General features: G+C 36.9%; 2 protein-coding genes across 2 annotated transcripts; both read left to right on the top strand.

Moving 5' to 3' along the window:
* Positions 1–4,757, top strand: LOC149501533 (uncharacterized). Its single transcript, XM_089732801.1, has 7 exons — positions 1–86; positions 1,108–1,255; positions 2,210–2,352; positions 3,096–3,156; positions 3,804–3,909; positions 4,120–4,215; positions 4,633–4,757. Exons 1-7 carry the CDS (start codon positions 20–22, stop codon positions 4,690–4,692), a joined length of 681 nt encoding a protein of 226 aa, XP_089588927.1. The 5' UTR covers positions 1–19; the 3' UTR covers positions 4,693–4,757.
* Positions 4,758–10,512: 5,755 nt separating this feature from the next.
* LOC114249936 (uncharacterized) lies at positions 10,513–18,077 on the top strand. The gene is made up of 8 exons (XM_089732710.1): positions 10,513–10,536; positions 10,839–10,929; positions 12,192–12,333; positions 12,780–12,922; positions 13,927–13,990; positions 14,696–14,801; positions 15,647–15,742; positions 17,971–18,077. Exons 2-8 carry the CDS (start codon positions 10,860–10,862, stop codon positions 18,028–18,030), a joined length of 681 nt encoding a protein of 226 aa, XP_089588836.1. The 5' UTR covers positions 10,513–10,536; positions 10,839–10,859; the 3' UTR covers positions 18,031–18,077.
* The last annotated feature ends 814 nt before the right edge of the window (positions 18,078–18,891 follow it).

The raw sequence follows: 18,891 nt of genomic DNA, 5'->3' as shown, positions 1-18,891 counted from the left end.
AGAGAACTAATATCAAACAATGAAGGCTATCGTACTCGCTCTTGCACTCATTGCCGGCGTCTCTGCTGTGCCCCAAAGGAACTTTGGTAAGTATTTTCTTCTAGTCTCGTTTCTTAAATTACTTCGAGTGCTTTTGTCATTAATATTCTAATTACTGTAAAAAATGTGTATGAGTCAGAAAAAACTATGTAGCAACGGCTCGCTAGAATATGATTCAAAAGACGCGCTTGTTCTGGTGGTAGGACCTCTTGTGAGTCCGCACTATGTACCACCGCCCCCCTATTTCTGCCGTGAAGCAGTAATGCGTTTCGGTTTGAAGGGTGGGGCAGCCGTTGTGACTATACTGAGACCTTAGAACTATATCTCAAGGTGTGTGGCGCATTTACGTTGTAGATGTCTATGGGCTCCAGTAACCACTTAACACCAGGAGGGCTGTGAGCTCGTCCACACATCTAAGCAATAAAAAATAAATAAATAAAAGTTTTGTGTGTTCGTGAAATTCTTCCCAATGAAGGAACGGCAGTGTTAAATGAAATAAACCACGCAAAATGTGTGCAATTAGAGATATTATGTAGATGTGACCGCAAATTACTATTACTGCCCGTAATAAGCTGAATATGTTGACAATTCCAATCTAATTGAGCTAGATTAGCACTGGTTTTCAATTATGCTGTAAACGTTTGATTAGAAGCCACGGTGTGTCACCGGACATTTGAGTGATTTATATTCATCAGCCTTCATGACCTATTATGAGTTCGAAATGTTACGTCCATGAGTTCGAAGATAATTTCTACAGGTGATGTTCACGTCAAGAGACCTCGGAACTCTTTTTATATTATTTTTCTATTGCTTAGATGGGTGAACGAGCTTCCCAGTCCGCCTGGTGTTAAGCGGTTACCGGAGCCCATAGAGATCTACAGCGTAAATGCGCCACCCAACTTTGAGTTATGAGTTCTAAGATCTCAGTACAGTTACAACGGTTGCCCAGCCCTTCAAACCGAAACGCATTACTGCTTCACGGCAGAATTAGGCAGGGCAATGGTCCGCGCGGACTCACAAGAGGTCCTACCACCAGTAAACTCACCGTATCTTTTGATATTTCTTTAGCTGCAGGCTTCGCAAAAGATCAGAGAAACTTGATAGAAACAATCATTGAGAACATCGTGAAGTTAGTCATTAATGGAATCCAAGCTAGAGGATTGGACCCCTTGTATGTCGAGAGCGCTGAAGGCAGCTACACCCTTTTCGGATTAGAGTAAGTGAAATACACAGATTTGCTAAAATCGAAGTTAAAAATCTATGGTATACTCAACGCCAGAACTCATTTTACCTAATTTACTGGTTGAAATTTAAATGGCCTAGGTAGGTATTAGTCAAAATTAGTACTCAATCACCCGTAACTATTATTGGTTTACTATACATTTGATTTGAAATATGCATTTAATTTTATCTATATATCAATACGTGAAGCAAAAACTTTGTATCCCTTTTTACGAAAATTGCGCGGACGGAGGAGTATGAAATTTTCCACACTTATAAAGAATATAGAGAAGACAGTGCACAATACATTAAATCAATAAAGAAAACATTACACATACTACATACCATGTATTTGACGCACACACGCATGCATACTATTTATTGTAAAACTTTTGTTCTTGACGTCTGTTGTCAAATTGAAAATAGATTAGATATTGTTTGTCTATATTAATATTTTTTTATAGTGTAGTCTTGGCGAAATTTGTTATTATAGAAGTATAAAATACAATCATAATAGTATATAAACTTATTATACAATTCCAATTAATTATAGTCGAATTGCGACTACTGCGGGACCTCTAGTACTTATAATAACGTGGAACTTGGTGATTATTTTTCAAATTTATGTATATCTTTAAAAACTTTTACAAAAGATATGAAATTGCTTTTTTAAATACGCTTTTATTAGCTTCAGATATATGCATGTTAGTATGTAACGAATCTTTGAACACGATTTTTACCCCCTTCAAAACGTCAGATTAACTCGAAATTTGGTATACTTATTAAGGACCGATGACAATTTAATATATAAAAAAAAAGTTATTTAAAAAAAATATCGTTTTTTCTTACACTATTTTTAATACAAATTTATTTTCTATTTTTTAGTTAGATTTTCTATAAAAGTTTATTTTGTAAGTTTTTTTGAACTATTATTTATTTTTAATTTTAGGAATGTATTCTCTGCTACTGGCTCCGTATCGGAATTGGCTTTTGAAGGCAGCAGCAACATAGTTATTAACGAAAATACTTACAATCTGTTGGGCGGTAACATTAACCTGGACTTCACTCTTCCCAAGCTGAGTGGATCTGCTGGTATGTATAAATAAAAACACGATCTATTTATCAATCATCTATACTAATATATAAATCTACAGTGGTTTCTACGGATGTTCCGTTATAACTACTGAACCATACATCCGATTGACTTGAAACTTGGTATCCATGTAGAAAATACATGTACTTAATGGATAGGCTTATATTTATATGAGTTTTGGACTTCCTAATTATTATTAGGATTAACATTATTATTTATTGTCAATTAACTTTATTATAACTTTGTAACTTTATAACTTTGTCAATTAAATTTTAAATGCCCAGCGAAGCGGGCGAGTACGGCTAGTCGTTGAAATTTTCTATACACTCAACAATTTCAATCCTCATTCGCATATGATTACATGTTATTTATACGATTTTGAATGAATTATTAATTTCAAATGTTCAAAATCTAAGAATTTTAATAACGGTTCTTAGGCACCAAGGAATATCTCCATAGATAACTTATATTTTAATGCTATGTTATTATAAAAATTATTGAAAATTCATCAACGCTAATTTAGCGGTGTTAGGAGTGCGCACGGGTTGGTACCACCACTCTGCCTATTTCTACTATGAAGCATTAGGCGTTTCGGTTTGTAGGGTGGGGCAGCCGTTGTAGTCTAAAGCCGAATCATAGTAGACTTAGTGGATCGCGATATTTACTTTGTTGATTTCTGTGGACTGCGTTAATCACTTAAGACCAGGTAAGCTCGTCCAGCAATAATTTTTTCTCTTTATAGCATCCGCCGTCGGCAAGGCCACGGTCCTCGGCAGGGAACTCGAAGTCAATGCCGCTGGAAGGTTTGTATTCTACCATCATCTTCTCTTCTATATCGTTTCCTCACTGTTGAGGATCGCGATCACATGTGACGCTCCTCCACTGTGTTCGATCATGGGTGGCATGGACCGCATGGTACATACTACCAAGTACTTCTCTACCATCACGATCAACCCAAATTAATATATGTATTGCTTAGAGGGGTGGACGAGCTCACAGCCCACCTGATGTTAAGTGGTTACTGGAGCCCATAGACATCTACAACGTAAATGCGGCACCCACCTTGAGATATAAGTTCTAAGGTCTCAGTATAGTTACAACGGCTTCCCCGCCCTTGAAACCGAAACGCATTACTGCTTCACGGCAGAAATAGGCAGGGTGGTGGTACCTACCCGTGCGGACACACAAGAGGTCCTAACCACCAGTAATTACGCAAAATATAATTTTGCGGGTTTGATTTTTACTACACGATGTTATTCCTTCACCGTGGGAGTCAATAGTGAACATTTGTTGAGTACGTATTTCATTCGAAAAATTGGTACCCGTTTGAGATTCGAACACTGGTGCATCGCTCAACACGAATGCACCGGACGTCTTATCCTTTAGGCCACGACGACTTCAATTCATCGTCTTAAATCACTAATATAATTCGTTTTCTTTTTTTTCTCAGCCTTGTCATTGAAAACATCAATTTGTTCGTCCGCCTTAGAGTATCCATCTTCCCTGGCATCAACATTCAAGAAGTAACCGGTCGTCTTACCGTTGGTGACGTCCAGGTAAATCGAAGTTCTTAATTGAAACTGATTGCTGACAACTTAAAAGTTTTACTAGTAAATAACATTATTTATACGCTGCTACGTAAAATCAAAGTTCAATATCCTTCAAATTAGAAATAACAGGTCAAAATTTAGGTTTAGGTTAGGTTTCATATTCTAAAGCTTGTACTTTTATTTAAAGCCTTTTTTTAAAGCCGTGCTTTTTTCCAGTCTAACCTCAACGTCGTTCTCTTCGGCGAAGACGTCAGCGAAAGAGTCAATGATTTATTGAACAACAAGCTGCCTGAAGCTCTTGATATTTACAATGTGAGTATTTTTAATTTAAATATGTTCTTTATTTAATTTTTTTATCCACTATATCATATCCGATTATATAGTGTCAATGTCATGCGTAGAGAGAAGATGCATGTGACTAGGAGATGAATGGAAATTAGTAGTGCAAGGTAGAGGGGGAAGAGTTCGACCGAAGAAGACATGAATGGAGTGTGTGTATAACGATATGAGAGAGAGAGAGAGAGGACTAAGTGTTAAGATGACGGCTGATAGAAGAGAATGGAAGGGAAAAATTAACTGTGCCGACCCCACCTAGTGGGATAAGGTGGAGAAAAAGAAGAAGATAGTGTCAATGTCATATTGTTGCGTAACGCAAAAATTTTAATAGAGATAAAAACGGAGAAAAAAATCGCCTCATCAGATTATTAATGTTAATTTTTTTTTATACAGAACAAGATCCTCGCCTTTATTGAGCGCCTCATCATCTACATCATCAACAACCTTCTGTAAATGCTCTGTAGGAATAATATCATTGAGATGTAAACAACAAAATTGAATAAAGATAATTTGAATGAGCTCTATAATTTTATTTACCTTTCTGTCGTGTATTTTATACTTTTGTAGTACTTTTCTTAGAGACATACTAAGTTTATGCAGTAGTGAAGAATTAATTGGACGAACCTGCGGATGTTTCGTTAGTAGATCTAAAGTCTTTCATCCGGTTAATAATAGCAAAACATGAACAAAAAAATAAAAGTAGTATTGAGTTGTTTCATTTTAACTACATAGCTTACATAGGCAAATGACCTCATGGGCTGTGGAAAATATTTTCCCAAATACTCCTAATAGAATCCTAAATAATTCTAAATACCGCAGTGTTAAGTGTCAAGATAAAAGTCTACGACCAATGTGTGTTGCCGGTGATGATATACGGCACTAAGACGTGGTCGTTGACAATGGGCCTTAACAGAAGCCTCAAACTCACTCGAAGAGTAATGGAGAGGGCTATACTGGGAGTTTCCCTGCGAAATCAAATCAAGTCGAAGTTTGAAGTCGTCGTGGCCTAAAGGATAAGAAGTCCGGTGCATTCGTATGTAGCGATGTAACGGTGTTCGAATCCGGCAGGCGGGTACCAATTTTTCTAATGAAATATGTACTTAACAAATGTTCACGATCGGCTTCCACGGTGAAGGAATAACATCGTGTAATAAAAATCAAACCCGCAAAATTATAATTTGTGTAATTACTGGTGGTAGGACCTCATGTGAGTCTGCACGGGTAGGTACCACCACCCCGCCTATTTTCGCCGTGAAGCAGTAATGCCTTTCGGCTCGAAGGGTAGGGCAGCCATGGTAACTTATAGTTGAGACCTTAGAACTTATATCTCAAGATGGGTGGCGCATGTAAATGTCTATGGGCTCCAGTAACCACTTAACACCAGGTGGGCTGTGAGCTCGTCCAATCATCTAAGCAATAAAAAAACTATAAAAAAAGTATGATGAGATTCGCAGAAGAACTAAGCTAACTGGCATAGCCCGAAGGATTGCAGGTTTCAAGTGTCACTGGGCAAGGTATATTACTCGTAGAATAGACGGCGACTAGCGTCGAAAAGTTCTTGTATGGCGACGGCAAGCCAGAAAGCGTAGCGTGTGTAGTCCTTTCACAAAGTAGATCGACGACCTGCTGAAAGTCGGGGGATCACGCTGGCTGCAGATTGTGCAGGACCGGCTATTGTGGCCCTACCCGATCCTGCGGACCGAATGGTAAACAGTCGACGTCGCTCTAAGCACGCCATTACGGATCCTCCCGATCCATTAAAAGTGCTTTTAGGGACATCAAGCACCGGTCACCGTCCTCGCCGAACCCGTCGCTTGTGACTAAGGGCTCGACAAGTAAATTAACCCATAGACAGCCCACTGAGTTTCTCGGCGGATCTTCTCAGTGAGTCGCGTTTCTGATTCGATGGTAGATTCTGCGAAGCACTTCTCTTACTAGGCCCAGTGTTAACAACACTCCGGTTTGAGCCCCGTGAGCTCACCTACTCGTCAAGGAGAAGCTGAAATAGCCTCCCAAGGCTATCAGTATAGGTAGAAGAAATATATATTGCGGCAAACCCAGGAGGAGGCGTATGTCCAGCAGTAAACATCCGTGGGCTGAAAAAAAAGCGCATCCCTAAGTCCAAGGACCACCCTTCCAACAACAGTGCTTATCAGTTGACGATCGCAGTACGCTGGTATAATACTCAGAGAAAGTGGCTGTCCAACGACACGGGTAGAGATGAAGTGGTAATTTCAAGTCACATAGTCGAAGGTGGTGGGAGTAGACTATCTTTTGAGAATCTTTTGAGTTACATCATTATCATGTAGGATCCTCTGACAGTGACAATCTAACGTGTATTTTTTCCATAATCACAAAATGATTATCTTAATCTATATTTTTTTCAATTATCAATTATCTTTATCAACTGGTGGTAGGACCTCTTGTGTATCCGTGCGGGTAGGTACCACCGCCCTGCCTATTTCTGCCGTGAAGCAGTAATGCGTTTCGGTTTGAAGGGTAGGGCAGCCGTTGTAACTATACTGAGAACTTAGAACTTATATCTCAAGGTGGGTGACGCATTTACGTTGTAGATGTCTATAGGCTCTAGTAAGCACTTAACACTAGGTGGGCTGTGAGCTCGTCCACCCATTTAATAGGCTGCACTAAAAGTATCGCACTAAAAGCACTAAAAAAGTTGTTTTCCCGATGGATACCGCATTCACTTTGTGAAGAGCAAAAAGCGGCTCGCGTTACTTGGTGCGTCAGAACTCTCGAAAGATTCCACGCAGGATCCTCAAATGCTGTATACAACATTGTATCAGGTGACGAATCCTGGATATACGCGTACGAACCCGAAACAAAAAACCAGTCACTAGTTTGGGTGTTCGAAAATGAGTTAAAGCCATCAAAATTGTTCGTTCACGGAGTGTTGCAAAAAAAATGGTGGCCACATTTGTCTCCAAAACCGGCCATGTTACGACTATTCCTCTTGAGTGACAAAGAACGGTTAATGCAGAATGGTATGCTAGCATTTGTTTGCCACAGGTCATTTCTGAACTCCGTAAAGAAAACTGCAACCGCCGCATCATCCTCCATCACGACAATGCGAGTTCTCACACCGCGCACAGAACAAAAGAGTTTTTAGAGCAAGAAAACATAGAATTATTAGACCATCCGCCGTACAGCCCCGACCTAAGCCTTAATGATTTCTATACTTTCCCTAAAATAAAGAATAAATTGCGTGGACAGAGATTTTCATCACCTGAAGAAGCTGTGGACGCCTACAAAACGGCCATTTTGGAGACCCCAACTTCCGAATGGAATGGTTGCTTCAATGATTGGTTCCATCGTATGGAAAAATGTGTCAAATTTCGCGGAGAATACTTCGAAAAGCAATAAATACATTTTTAAATAGTAATGTTGTGTCACTTCGTAATTCCCTAAATTTTCAGTGCCGCCCTCGTAAGCAAAATAAAAAAAAAATTGCAGCATAGTAAGAATATCCTTTCGATAATCGCCTATGTTATTTTTATTAATATTTTCTCTATAATGTAATCGTTCTAATCAACACGATTATGATCAGACAAATACCGGCAAGATTGTTTCTAGATACTAAATATCATCTATAATCTATTTTCGCCTAATTGTATTTTTTTTAATAATACCGCTAATACTATTTACGCACTTCGCTTTAAGTTAGAAAGTTTGCGCACTGTTTTCGTTATTTCGTCAAATCTTAAGCCTACGTCAAACAGAACGCGTACTTAGCGCCATGTACTTAACGTCGCGCTCTTCTAATTGACTAGATGAGCCTAACGCTCCTTGACGCAACGCATTCGCCAAATCATAGTGCCTTTGTGAAAATTTAAAAGTATTAAGAAATCGAGTGATTCACATGTGGCATTGTATAAGCATGGGTATTTTCTAACTATTTCTATAAATTTTTCGGTGATTCTCTATTATTTTAATACATATTACCTCGGACGCTAATAAAATTTGTAAAAAATTACAACACCTGACGTCAAAGCGTCCTAACGCTGCGACAGAGCGTTGCGTACTTAAAGCGCTGGGGCTCTGTTTGACGGTATGTTACATAGTAGTACCTATACAACACATCTCGGCGTCATAGCGCAGCGTCAGTTTAGCGCTCTGACGCGCGCTAATTACGCGTTCTGTTTGACGAAGGCTTTATACCTTTAACCTTTAAACGAGCAAATCTTGTATATTAATATATATGTATATAATCTGAATCTCGGAATCGACTCCAATGATTCTCATAAAATTTAGTATACAGGGGATTTCAGGGGCGATAAATCTAGCTACGATTTATTTTCAGAAAATGTTGTTTTATTCGTGTTTTCAATAATCAACTCTTCCCGACATCTATTGGCGAATAATAATACTATTTCTCTTAATTGAGGGCAACTAACCACTTTAATGACACAAGAAGATGGCGTTATCAAAAAAAAAACCGAGCAAAGCTCAGTCATAATCTAGTTTAATATAAATTGTTAATATGCACCGGAAAGGCTCAGTTTTAAAACAATAAGATTTTGTTTGTTTGAAAATGTTTGAAATGCCTGTAGACTTATGGGAGATTGTTCCAGTTTTTTATTTAAAAAAACAAGGACCGTTCTTAAAATAGACGCACTGACAAGTGTTAACGAATGCCATTACTGTCATCGTGTATTATCATTTTTAAAGAACTTTCAGTTGGTGCTTTGGAGACCTAAAAGATCTCGTAACTAACCTACCCTTTGGTGCTTTTGAGACCTAATCAGTCTTCTAAAAATACCGTTTTGGAAATAATTTATATCTTCCAAACAATAAATGAGATGAATAAATAACAGTCATGCGTTTCGGTTTGAAGGGTGAGGCAGCCGTTGTAACTGTACTGAGATACGTTTACGTAATAGATGTCTATGGGCTTGGGTAGCCGCTTAACACAAGGTGGGCTGTGAGCTCGTCCAATCATCTAAGCAATAACAAAAAAAACAATTAAGTATTTTTTTTACGTCATTATCGTTATGCTATGTTACAGCTGATTTTTTTTATGTGCTTATTTAAATACATATACATAATATGTATATATTAATTATAATAGACCTTTCTGGACGCTCAATAAAATTTCATGCAAGTCTTCGTCGATTATCGGGTTTTAGATGTTTCCATTAGTGATAACATATTATGAGGAGTTTGGTAAAAAAAATATATTGTATCACAATAATCTACAAATAATGATGATAAGATTTCTAATGATGCAAGAAAAATAGAAATTTTATTTATTTTTTAGTACATTTTCCGGTTATTGCCAGTCGCGAACATATAATATCATATCATAAATAGACGAATAAATTTAAACAATCGTGTTTCGTTTAGAAATAATAAATAAACTTTTGTAAACTTTTACTTAATTTTTTAATATTTTCTTTTATTTTATATATAAAACCCTTTCAATATCTTACCAATTTTTATTGTAAATTTATACCTCTCATTAGCAATTAGAAATTAATTAGCTTTTTCTTCGGCTTTCGCTGTTCGTAGGCGTAATTAAGACTAGTTTTACGATTTAATCTCGCGTTTTTAGTGTCATTGGATCATTTCTGACGTTTCGTAAACTTTACACAGTTTTCGTGTTAAAGCTCGTCTGTAAAATTAACTTTAATAATGGAAAATACCTTTAAACGAGCAATTCTTGTATATATATATATACAATCAGAATCTCGGAAACGGCTCCAACGATTTTCATAAAATTTAGTATACAGGGGATTTCGGGGGCGATAAATCGATGTAGCTACGATTTATTTTCAGAAAATGTTGTTTTATTCGTGTTTTCAATAATCAACTCTTCTCGACATCTATTGGCGAATAATAATACTATTTTTACTGCTTTAGGTACACAACAAGAGGGCGTTATAAAAAAAAAAGCCGAGCAAAGCTCTATCATCATCTAATATTATAAATATTAGCAATCCCACTGTATTTTAGATCTTATTACTGGAGTGTGGGTAGTTAATTACCATTTCTAGGTTCCGAGATCACATGTACATTAGCATGCCAATCAAAAGAAACCTTATCGCAAGAGGGATAAACTATAAAATAAAATGTTACGAAATTACACCACGCGCTACAGCATGGATACAATTTCGTTACATTTTTTATTTTGATCCCGGAATTGGAATTTTTGCAAAGTCTTAATCAGATAGCATCAGCTAGATTGTTATTATCTTCATCAGTTAACAATTATTTGGTATAAAAGGCTGTTTCCGTAGAAAAACCCTAGTCATTTGCTGAGATAATATACCAATAATCTTGGTACATGAGCTTTTTAATACTAAATAAAATACACATTTATTTTTATAATAAAAAACAATATAAATCTGGATGTATTTCTTGAAATATTATTGAAGCTTTTAAATTATGATTGATCATGATAAGTATATTATAAGATTTCATAAGTTTTTTTTATCTTCAGATATTCAACTCAACATATTTGTGTTAGACTGTTTTTTTGTGTATTGAAAATCAGTAACTAAATTTATATGTTGCCAATCGTTCATAATATATTTCCTGGAAATTACTATCAAACTTCTAATGATTTTTTGTATTTATTTTAGCGAAGATAAATTGAACTCATCATGAAGGCGACCTTCGTTTTTGCTCTTGCGATTATTGCCAGCGCGTCTGCCGGGCCCCAAAGGAGTTCCGGTAAGTAAAAAAAAGTTTCTTTTATACAAAAACAAAACTTTTGCCAAGACGAAATCGATGCACATCCATCTAGGCATTAGACGGGGCATTTTAGGGTTGAATCGAATGAAACCCCCTGTCTCTACATGACCTGCGTTCGGGCCTTGGATGAGATCGTTGAACTACAGTAGTATCATTTCACAAGGGATTCACCAAAGATTGAATCCGCACGGGTAGGCACCACCACCCTGCCTATTTCTGCCGTGAAGCAGTAATGCGTTTCGTTTTGAAGGGTGGGGCAGCCGTTGTAACTATACTTGAGACTTTAGAACTTATGTCTCAAGGTGGGTGGCACATTTACTTTGTAGATGTCTATCGGCTCCAGTAACCACTTAACACCAGGTGGGCTGTGAGCTCGTTCAACCATCTAAGCAATAAAAATAAAAAAATAAAAGATTGTTTTGTAACCCGCGGTTACTATCGAGATCCCTAACAAACTCCCCTGCTTGATGGCCACGAGCTGGTGTAGATATAGAACAGCGCTATATCTAAATTCCACCATCTCCAAGATCCACTTATAGAAATCGAATATGGTCCACCATCCATAGTCACTACTTAGTCGGTATACATTTGTGCGACTAGGATATAATGCCGCCCCATCAACGCAGGCTTCAAGCGCGTTCTCCATCTTATCTAGGTTGAATTTACAGTGACAGCTCTCCGCCGTCATCTCAGCCCTAATTCGATGAAGTCATGGGGCTAACCATAATGGGACGATCGGACTGATGATCCGTGTGTTGTTGTTTGTCGAACTTGTATTAACTTTAACGCATCAAGGTGGTACATCACCTAGTCTTTACTGAACGCCACGTTGAAGCGCAATCGACCCAATCACAGAAGATATTTTAAGTTGCCTCTTACGAGTATTATGTTGATCATTTCTAATAATATAAAAATGAAACCAGTTTTCCGTTGTCACGACATAACATGAAAACGGCTTGACCGATTTGGCTTATTTTTTTTTTGTAGTTTTCTAATACTCTGTACAAGGTTCGTACGGAAACAAATATTAAGAATATCTCTCAGAAATATTGAAAAATATACATTTAATTTTGCATATTTATTTGTGAACTATTTCACGCGGACGAAGTCGTGAGCAAAAGCTAGTTTCTAATAATTATCAAAATCACAAACTAGATTATCAAGAATCTGAACTGACGATGAAAATGGTGAGGCCATAATCACAATATACGTTTGGATTTTAATTTAAAATTTGTATTCAGAGCTTGCACTGCAACAAAGAAATTTGCTTGAAGACTTGGTGAAGGGTTTTATACAACTGATCTTAGAAAGTGTTCAAGCTAGTGGTCTAGATCCTTTGTACGTCGAGAGCGCTGAGGGCACCTACTCCTTTTTCGATTTAGAGTAAGTTTTATCTGTTAAAGCGACAGGAACTTTTTTTTCGGGCAGGAAACCGAACCTCATACGAGATATCCGCGCCTAGGGGACATGCGGAGTATGTGCGATTTAACGGTCAGCAAATGTTGGGAGGAGACCGCGGGACCAAGAGGTCTACTACACCAAACGATTCCTCCTTGCACTCTCTCACGCGATGTTTCATCTCCACCCGGGGTTAAAACCCAGTTAGAGTGGGGGCTTCCACGTTCAGCACTACAAGCAAACCCACAGCACCATAACGAGGAAATCCAAAAAAAATAATAAATAATGGGAACTTGCATCCATACTTTGGTTCTCTGTCCATTAAAGTGGATAATTTTGTTAAATATTTCGTAATGTGTTAAATTGCCTATGGTGAAATCAGCTTTAAACTAGTGAAGTGCTTAATGTTCATTTTTTGTTGTAAATTTCAGGGACGTCTTCACTGCTACTGGCTCTTTGTCTGAGTTCAACTTCGAAGGCGGTAGCAACATTATTGTCAACGACGTTAATTTCCACCTCTTGAGCCGTGCCATCAGCATCAACTTATCCGTACCCAAGCTCCAGTTATCTGTTGGTACGTTAATGATAATATTGCGTGAGTAGGCCTTCCTCAAGATGTACCGACGAACTATTGAGGTTTGAAGGAATCCGCTGGGTATAAGCAGCGCAGGACCGATCATTGTGGCGAGGCTTGGGAGAGACCCATGTCCAGCAGTGAACGTCTGTGGGCTGATCGAATACACGTTAATGATAAGTATTTGTTTTCAATTCAGAATTCTTAACAAATTACATCAAAGTAGATTCAGATTGTTCTTTGGGCGTTTAATTATAGAACATTTTGTGTATTTCAAGGTTAATATCAGTCAACGTGGAAGTAAATTGATAAATTTTCGACAGTTGCAATTTTTAAGTTGTTTGTTACTAGCCGTTTGAGAGATATATTAACTAATTGGTCCAAACTAATAATTTTAACTACTTAGAAAATTATCTTAACTAATTGGTCAGTTTGAAAATCAAATACGAAATGCCTTGGTATGTTAAATCGTTCAGAAATCTTCCCTAAATTGTAAATAGTCTCAATAATAACTTTCATTATTTAAACTTAAATTGATAATATAAATATCTAATATATAATCGATAAATTGATTGGTTCACCGCGTGTAATTCGTTTCCAAATTATTCTTGTCCACCTGATGGTTATCTGGAGGAGATCGCGATAAGACCGCCAATTCGCGATCTTAGCGATATGACCGCCAATTGTACTTTTTTGTACTTCATGTTTCACATTGTTTTTCTTTTTGGTGTACAATAAAGAATACTTCTAGAGAGAGAGGGAGACCTCTCTTTTTCTAAAAATAAAATTACCTAAATAATTCCTATAGTTTTCTTACTTAAATATTATAGTCCGACCAAAAAGATAATCTAATTTAACCCAAAACATGTTTTACTTTTGATAATTATGGTGGACGGAATCGTGACTAATTTATATTATGTAAGCTATTTACCATTTTTTTACCTTGATGAAGGTCAGAAAATATCTATGACTAATAATGTGTAATCTCTTTCTCTTCTTCTAAGGGTCCTTCGTCGGTACAATTAGCGTTTTCGGCAGGGACGAACTTGAAGTCGATGGTTCTGGAAGGTGTGTGTTTATCATGCAACAGTATTTGTCCCATATGATCTTATGTCTGCTCCTATTAATACGCGCGTTGGAGCTACTTTTTCCCACTAAGCCGCAAGAGACGCAGATTATTAGAGAACTAAATGAAAAACTAACAAATGGCTACTCATTAAGAGTGATGAAAAGTTATAAAAATAGATAGACAATTACTTTTGAAGTGGTGGTGGCCTAAAGGATAAGACGTCCGGTGCATTCGTGTTGCGCGATGCACTGGTGTTCGAATCCCAGGCGGATACAATTTTTTCTAATGAAATACGTACTCAACAAATGTTCACGATTGACTTCCACGGTGAAGGAATAACATCGTGTAATAAAAATTAAACCCGCAAAATTATTATATAATTTAAGTAATTACTGGTGGTAGGACCTCGTGTGAGTTCGCGCGGGTAGGTACCACCACCCTGCCTATTTCTGCCGTGAAGCAGTAATGCGTTTCAGTTTGAAGGGTGGGGCAGCCGTTGTAACTATACTTGAGACCTTAGATCTTATATCTCAAGATGGGTGGCGCATTTACGTTGTATATGTCTATGGGCTCCAGTAACCACTTAACACCAGTTGGCCTGTGAGCTTGTTCCGCCCATCAAGCAATAAAAAATATATAAAATAGACTAGACTTGTTATAACCAAGGTTTTGAAATAAAATTTGTTTCTTTATACCTTTTACAGAGTTGTCATCGAAAACGTGAATGTGGTAGCTCGTTTGAAAGTGGGACTCCTGCCCAACATCAACATTCGAGATGTAACCGGCACTATCACCGTAGGTGATGTCGAGGTGAATGTTTAAAATTAAAATTTATCTATTTTCGATATTGATGTGCTTGTAAATTATGAATTAAATTAATTGAGTAGTCATTGCGAATTCCGTCACTCGCATTGATATATGATATCGAAGTATAATGGACATCATCATCGTTATCCTGTCCTTCTCCCAGTCACCTGGGGTCGGCGCAACATGTTTTCTCCTTCCATACTCTTCTATCCTATACCATTTCTTCGCTCACTCCCTTCTTACCCATATCGTCTTTCACGCAATCCATCCATTTCTTCTTAGGTCTACCTTTTCCTCTATATCCTTTCACATTCATAGATAGCATTCTCTTACCAACCTCATTTTCATTTCGTCTCATCACATGTCCATACCATCCCAAACGCGCACTTCTCAGCTTCTATGTCACAGGTGCCACTTTCAGACTTCCTCCAACGTAGTCATTCCGTATTCTATCCATTCTCGTTACTAGACACATCCATCGCAACATTCGCATCTCTGCTGCAAGCAATCGGACAATGAAGTAATAATTCTAATTCAGACCGAAATGCAACAAACAGTATCCTGCAGTGGAACTAGAGAAGCTAACAATTATCATTCGATAATTAATTTAATAAAATCATTTAATCTTTGTCTATTAAAATGTATTGTTAGTTATTAAGTTACAATAAAAAGATAGACTAGGGGACTATTTACCTATAGTAGCTAGGGCTTTATCAGTTTGCGCCCCTTCTGAAAAGTTTGTATAAAATCCGCTAGCTGCTTGTCCTTAAACTTATAATTCTACTTATAATTCGAACACTATGTTATGCACTATTACTAATTTATTATTTGTTTGCGTATTGTTTCAGTCTGACCTCAAGATCATTCTTTTCGGCGAGGAAGTCTCCGACAGGGTCAACGATTTCTTGATCAACAAGCTATCCGAAGCCCTTAAAACTTACAACGTTAGTATTATGTTTTAATTTCGAAAAGCAAATCTAGTATTGAAACGTCAATGGCCTGGTACTGGTACTATGATTGAATCATTCGATCATTCGTTAGTTTACGTCTGAGACAAGTACCGCTTTGATTGCGTTACAAACTGAACAATAACTTAAAAAACCATTAATTGCGTTACATTTTAAAATGGAAGAGCGAGCTTGCAATTCACCAGGTGTTAGGTGGTAACCCGAGTCTTTAGATATCATAAAATAAAAGCCTCCCGGAACACTGAGACGTAAGGAGGATATTTTTGTCTTTCACCAACGGCATCGTCTGGTGCGGCTGACGGGCTGCCGTACCTTATTGGACGCCGTAGAGTCGTCGACTATCGCATCGACGAAGCCGCCAACTGGGTATCCTAGTGGTAAATTGCGCGTCTAGTTGTTGTGTTGATCGCAGTAACTCCTTACCTCGGGTTCTATCTCAGCCGAAGAGAGTAGCTTATTGGGTCGGCCTTTAGCATTTTTGACCAACGATTCCAATATATTATTCGCGCCCCTCAGGCACAGGAACCTCGGCCTGTAGTATTGTAAAACAGTTGACACTGAACGGATGACGCTTCACGGCAGATATAGGCAATTTGATTGTGCCAACCATGTAGGCATACAATATACATAGCTACTAGTAAACATGAGAGGAAGCGTCTAGGAATAAATTAGGCGGGAGGTGGTTACTAAGGAGACGGTAAAGATACTAGGGATGAGTTTGTGGTAGAGTGGTAGATTAATAATAATTAAACATATATTAATTAAATGGCCAAAAGATCTTAGATTGTCTATGGTTCATTTGACTGTTAATTTGAAGATACAGGTTTTCGTAAAATGTAAGCCAAATGAAAACATTTGGCAATATCCGGCCCCCTATACTATAATGAGTAGGTTTAAAACATTTTTGAAATATTAATCTGCATACAGCAGTGCTCAGCTCTAAGCATACGAGTATAAGTCACATATCATACCAAGTACCACATAATTATATAAGTAATAAGAAAAAAATATGAATGCTCCTTGGATTACACGTGTTTAAATACTAACACCCGTATCTTTAGTCGTTTACACGAGCTTAACTCGACTCGACTCAACCTCCAACGCGCGTTTTGGTATGATTAGTCGTAAAAATAAACTCCACTCAAACGTCCTTGGAAAAATTTCCTAACCGGAGTGAAGTAGGCGAACTGTCAAGTCAAGGTACGTCGCGACGTACCTTGAACATTCCTCAAGGCTGGTTTTCTATCAAAGTCCAAATAGTATGTGGACCGCAAATGGAAATATATGATATTGTTGTGCAATGGCCTGGATCTGTGCATGATTCGCGCATATTTTGATAATTTAAGTTTGATAATATTTATTAATAAAGTAAATAATTCGAGGTTAGACATTTGAAACTCTTTATTTTATTTACCTACATAAGAGACATATTTTGCTTACTACCTGATAAATAAAGTCAATGCGATTATAAGTTTTATTTATATAATAATAAACTGGTGGTTGTGGAAAAGCACTTCAACAACACGATGCAACCAAAATCACACAAAAGCGGCGAATAAAAATACAAAGCCGGATCCGAAATCTAAAATAATAATAGGCTAGAAAACAAATAATACACTTTCAGGTTTACCGCACGCACACATATTTACGAATAACTCAGCAACCAAAACATCAAAGAAGTTCATCTAGTGTCAAACAGACAGCGGCAGCTTGACTTTGACATTAAACAATGACCATAGACTACAGAACTCTATGGGTTTGATGCTAGCTTGATCAAATTTTCATCATTATTACCTCACTCGAGGACAGTTGAGGAATATTGTAATGGTCGACTAAAAATACCAAACTCGAGTAAGTTTGGAGGGAATTCTCGAGCATCATCGGATGAGTTAAGAGTGGAGGACTATTTTACGAAACGTCTAAAGATACGGGCATTAGTATTTCGAACTTATTTTTAGAATAATATCATTGGTAACATGATAGATGAAATTAACATTCCATACAGTTTTTGATCTTACATTAGTATGTTAAAATTTGTACCAAAATTAGATTGCATGCAATGTATTTTTAATGAGTTTGAAAAATATATTTTATAAGCAATCAGAAGTCAAATGAACCACTAGCAGGAAACGAATGCACTTTTTAAACATATTAAAAACACTGAATGAGTTTTTATTTTTATTTTGGACTCTTTTTTTTTTCAGACCCAGATCTTCGATTTCTTTGAGCGAGCCATCATCTTTCTCATCGACTCTCTCGTTTAAATATTGAATGTTATTGGACTCCGCCGACATTTTATGCAAAAGAATAATATATAAATCAAATATTTTACACTAAATAAAATATTATTTAATGTACTAACCGATTTTTATTGCTGTAATTACAGCACGTACCATCTGGTGATGGGAGGCCGTACACATCGGATTGAATGATCTGTGTCGCGTGTTTAATGCGAGTTTTTTAACGTTTTCGATAGCATAAAAGTTAACTCACAGAAGCCAGAGTAGGATCGATTACAATATGTTTCAAATCAGGTTGTGTTTAGGTTTTTAAATCCTTTTTATTGTGTCCAGTCTAAATGCTACGAATACATACGCCAAATGATATTTTATGGGTGTCTTATGAGGTTTTAAATAATTTAATTAGTATTTTGTATAATTAATTATATGGAATGACTAAAAGTTGTATTTTAACATTTTATTGAGGTATTAGCTTAAGTATTCATTTATTTGGAAAGAAGAATGAAGCTGGACCACAATAAAAAAAAAGTTTGAAAGTATATTAAAGTTACAGTTTATATAACCTATGACCGATTTATTATAAAGCTCCTATCCATTATAATAATAAAGTTTTCCAGTTTTAAACATTTGCTTTTTTTTTTTAAGAGATTTTATGACCTGGTAACCGAGACCTTTAAGTCATGTCTTATTTTAAATTATATTATTCATATTTTTATGAAAAATGATATTATGGAGTGAAATGAAATGAAGATGATTAATTTGAGACACTAATCAACTAGGATGAAATTAAATGAAATGAATTGAGATGATATGGGATGAAATATAATCTTAGTAAAATGGTGGTCATTTACTAAGATTTTTTCAGTGGACTTTTTGGAGGATCCC

The sequence above is a fragment of the Bombyx mandarina genome, chromosome 15 (genome assembly GCF_030267445.1).
Source record: "Bombyx mandarina strain Sakado chromosome 15, ASM3026744v2".
NCBI classification, from domain to species: domain Eukaryota; kingdom Metazoa; phylum Arthropoda; class Insecta; order Lepidoptera; family Bombycidae; genus Bombyx; species Bombyx mandarina.
The sequence above is the reverse complement of the archived record's forward strand: the minus strand, read 5'-3'. Positions and strand labels throughout refer to the sequence as shown.

Excerpts from the sequence above, each read along its gene's own strand:
- LOC149501533 (XM_089732801.1), top strand. The coding sequence starts at position 20 with ATGAAGGCTATCGTACTCGCTCTTGCACTCATTGCCGGCGTCTCTGCT. Across the intron at positions 3,157-3,803 it reads GAAGTCAATGCCGCTGGAAG|CCTTGTCATTGAAAACATCA; the intron begins GTTTGTATTCTA and ends TTTTTTTCTCAG. Across the intron at positions 3,910-4,119 it reads TTACCGTTGGTGACGTCCAG|TCTAACCTCAACGTCGTTCT; the intron begins GTAAATCGAAGT and ends GCTTTTTTCCAG.
- LOC114249936 (XM_089732710.1), top strand. The coding sequence starts at position 10,860 with ATGAAGGCGACCTTCGTTTTTGCTCTTGCGATTATTGCCAGCGCGTCT. Across the intron at positions 12,334-12,779 it reads TACTCCTTTTTCGATTTAGA|GGACGTCTTCACTGCTACTG; the intron begins GTAAGTTTTATC and ends TGTAAATTTCAG. Across the intron at positions 14,802-15,646 it reads TCACCGTAGGTGATGTCGAG|TCTGACCTCAAGATCATTCT; the intron begins GTGAATGTTTAA and ends GTATTGTTTCAG.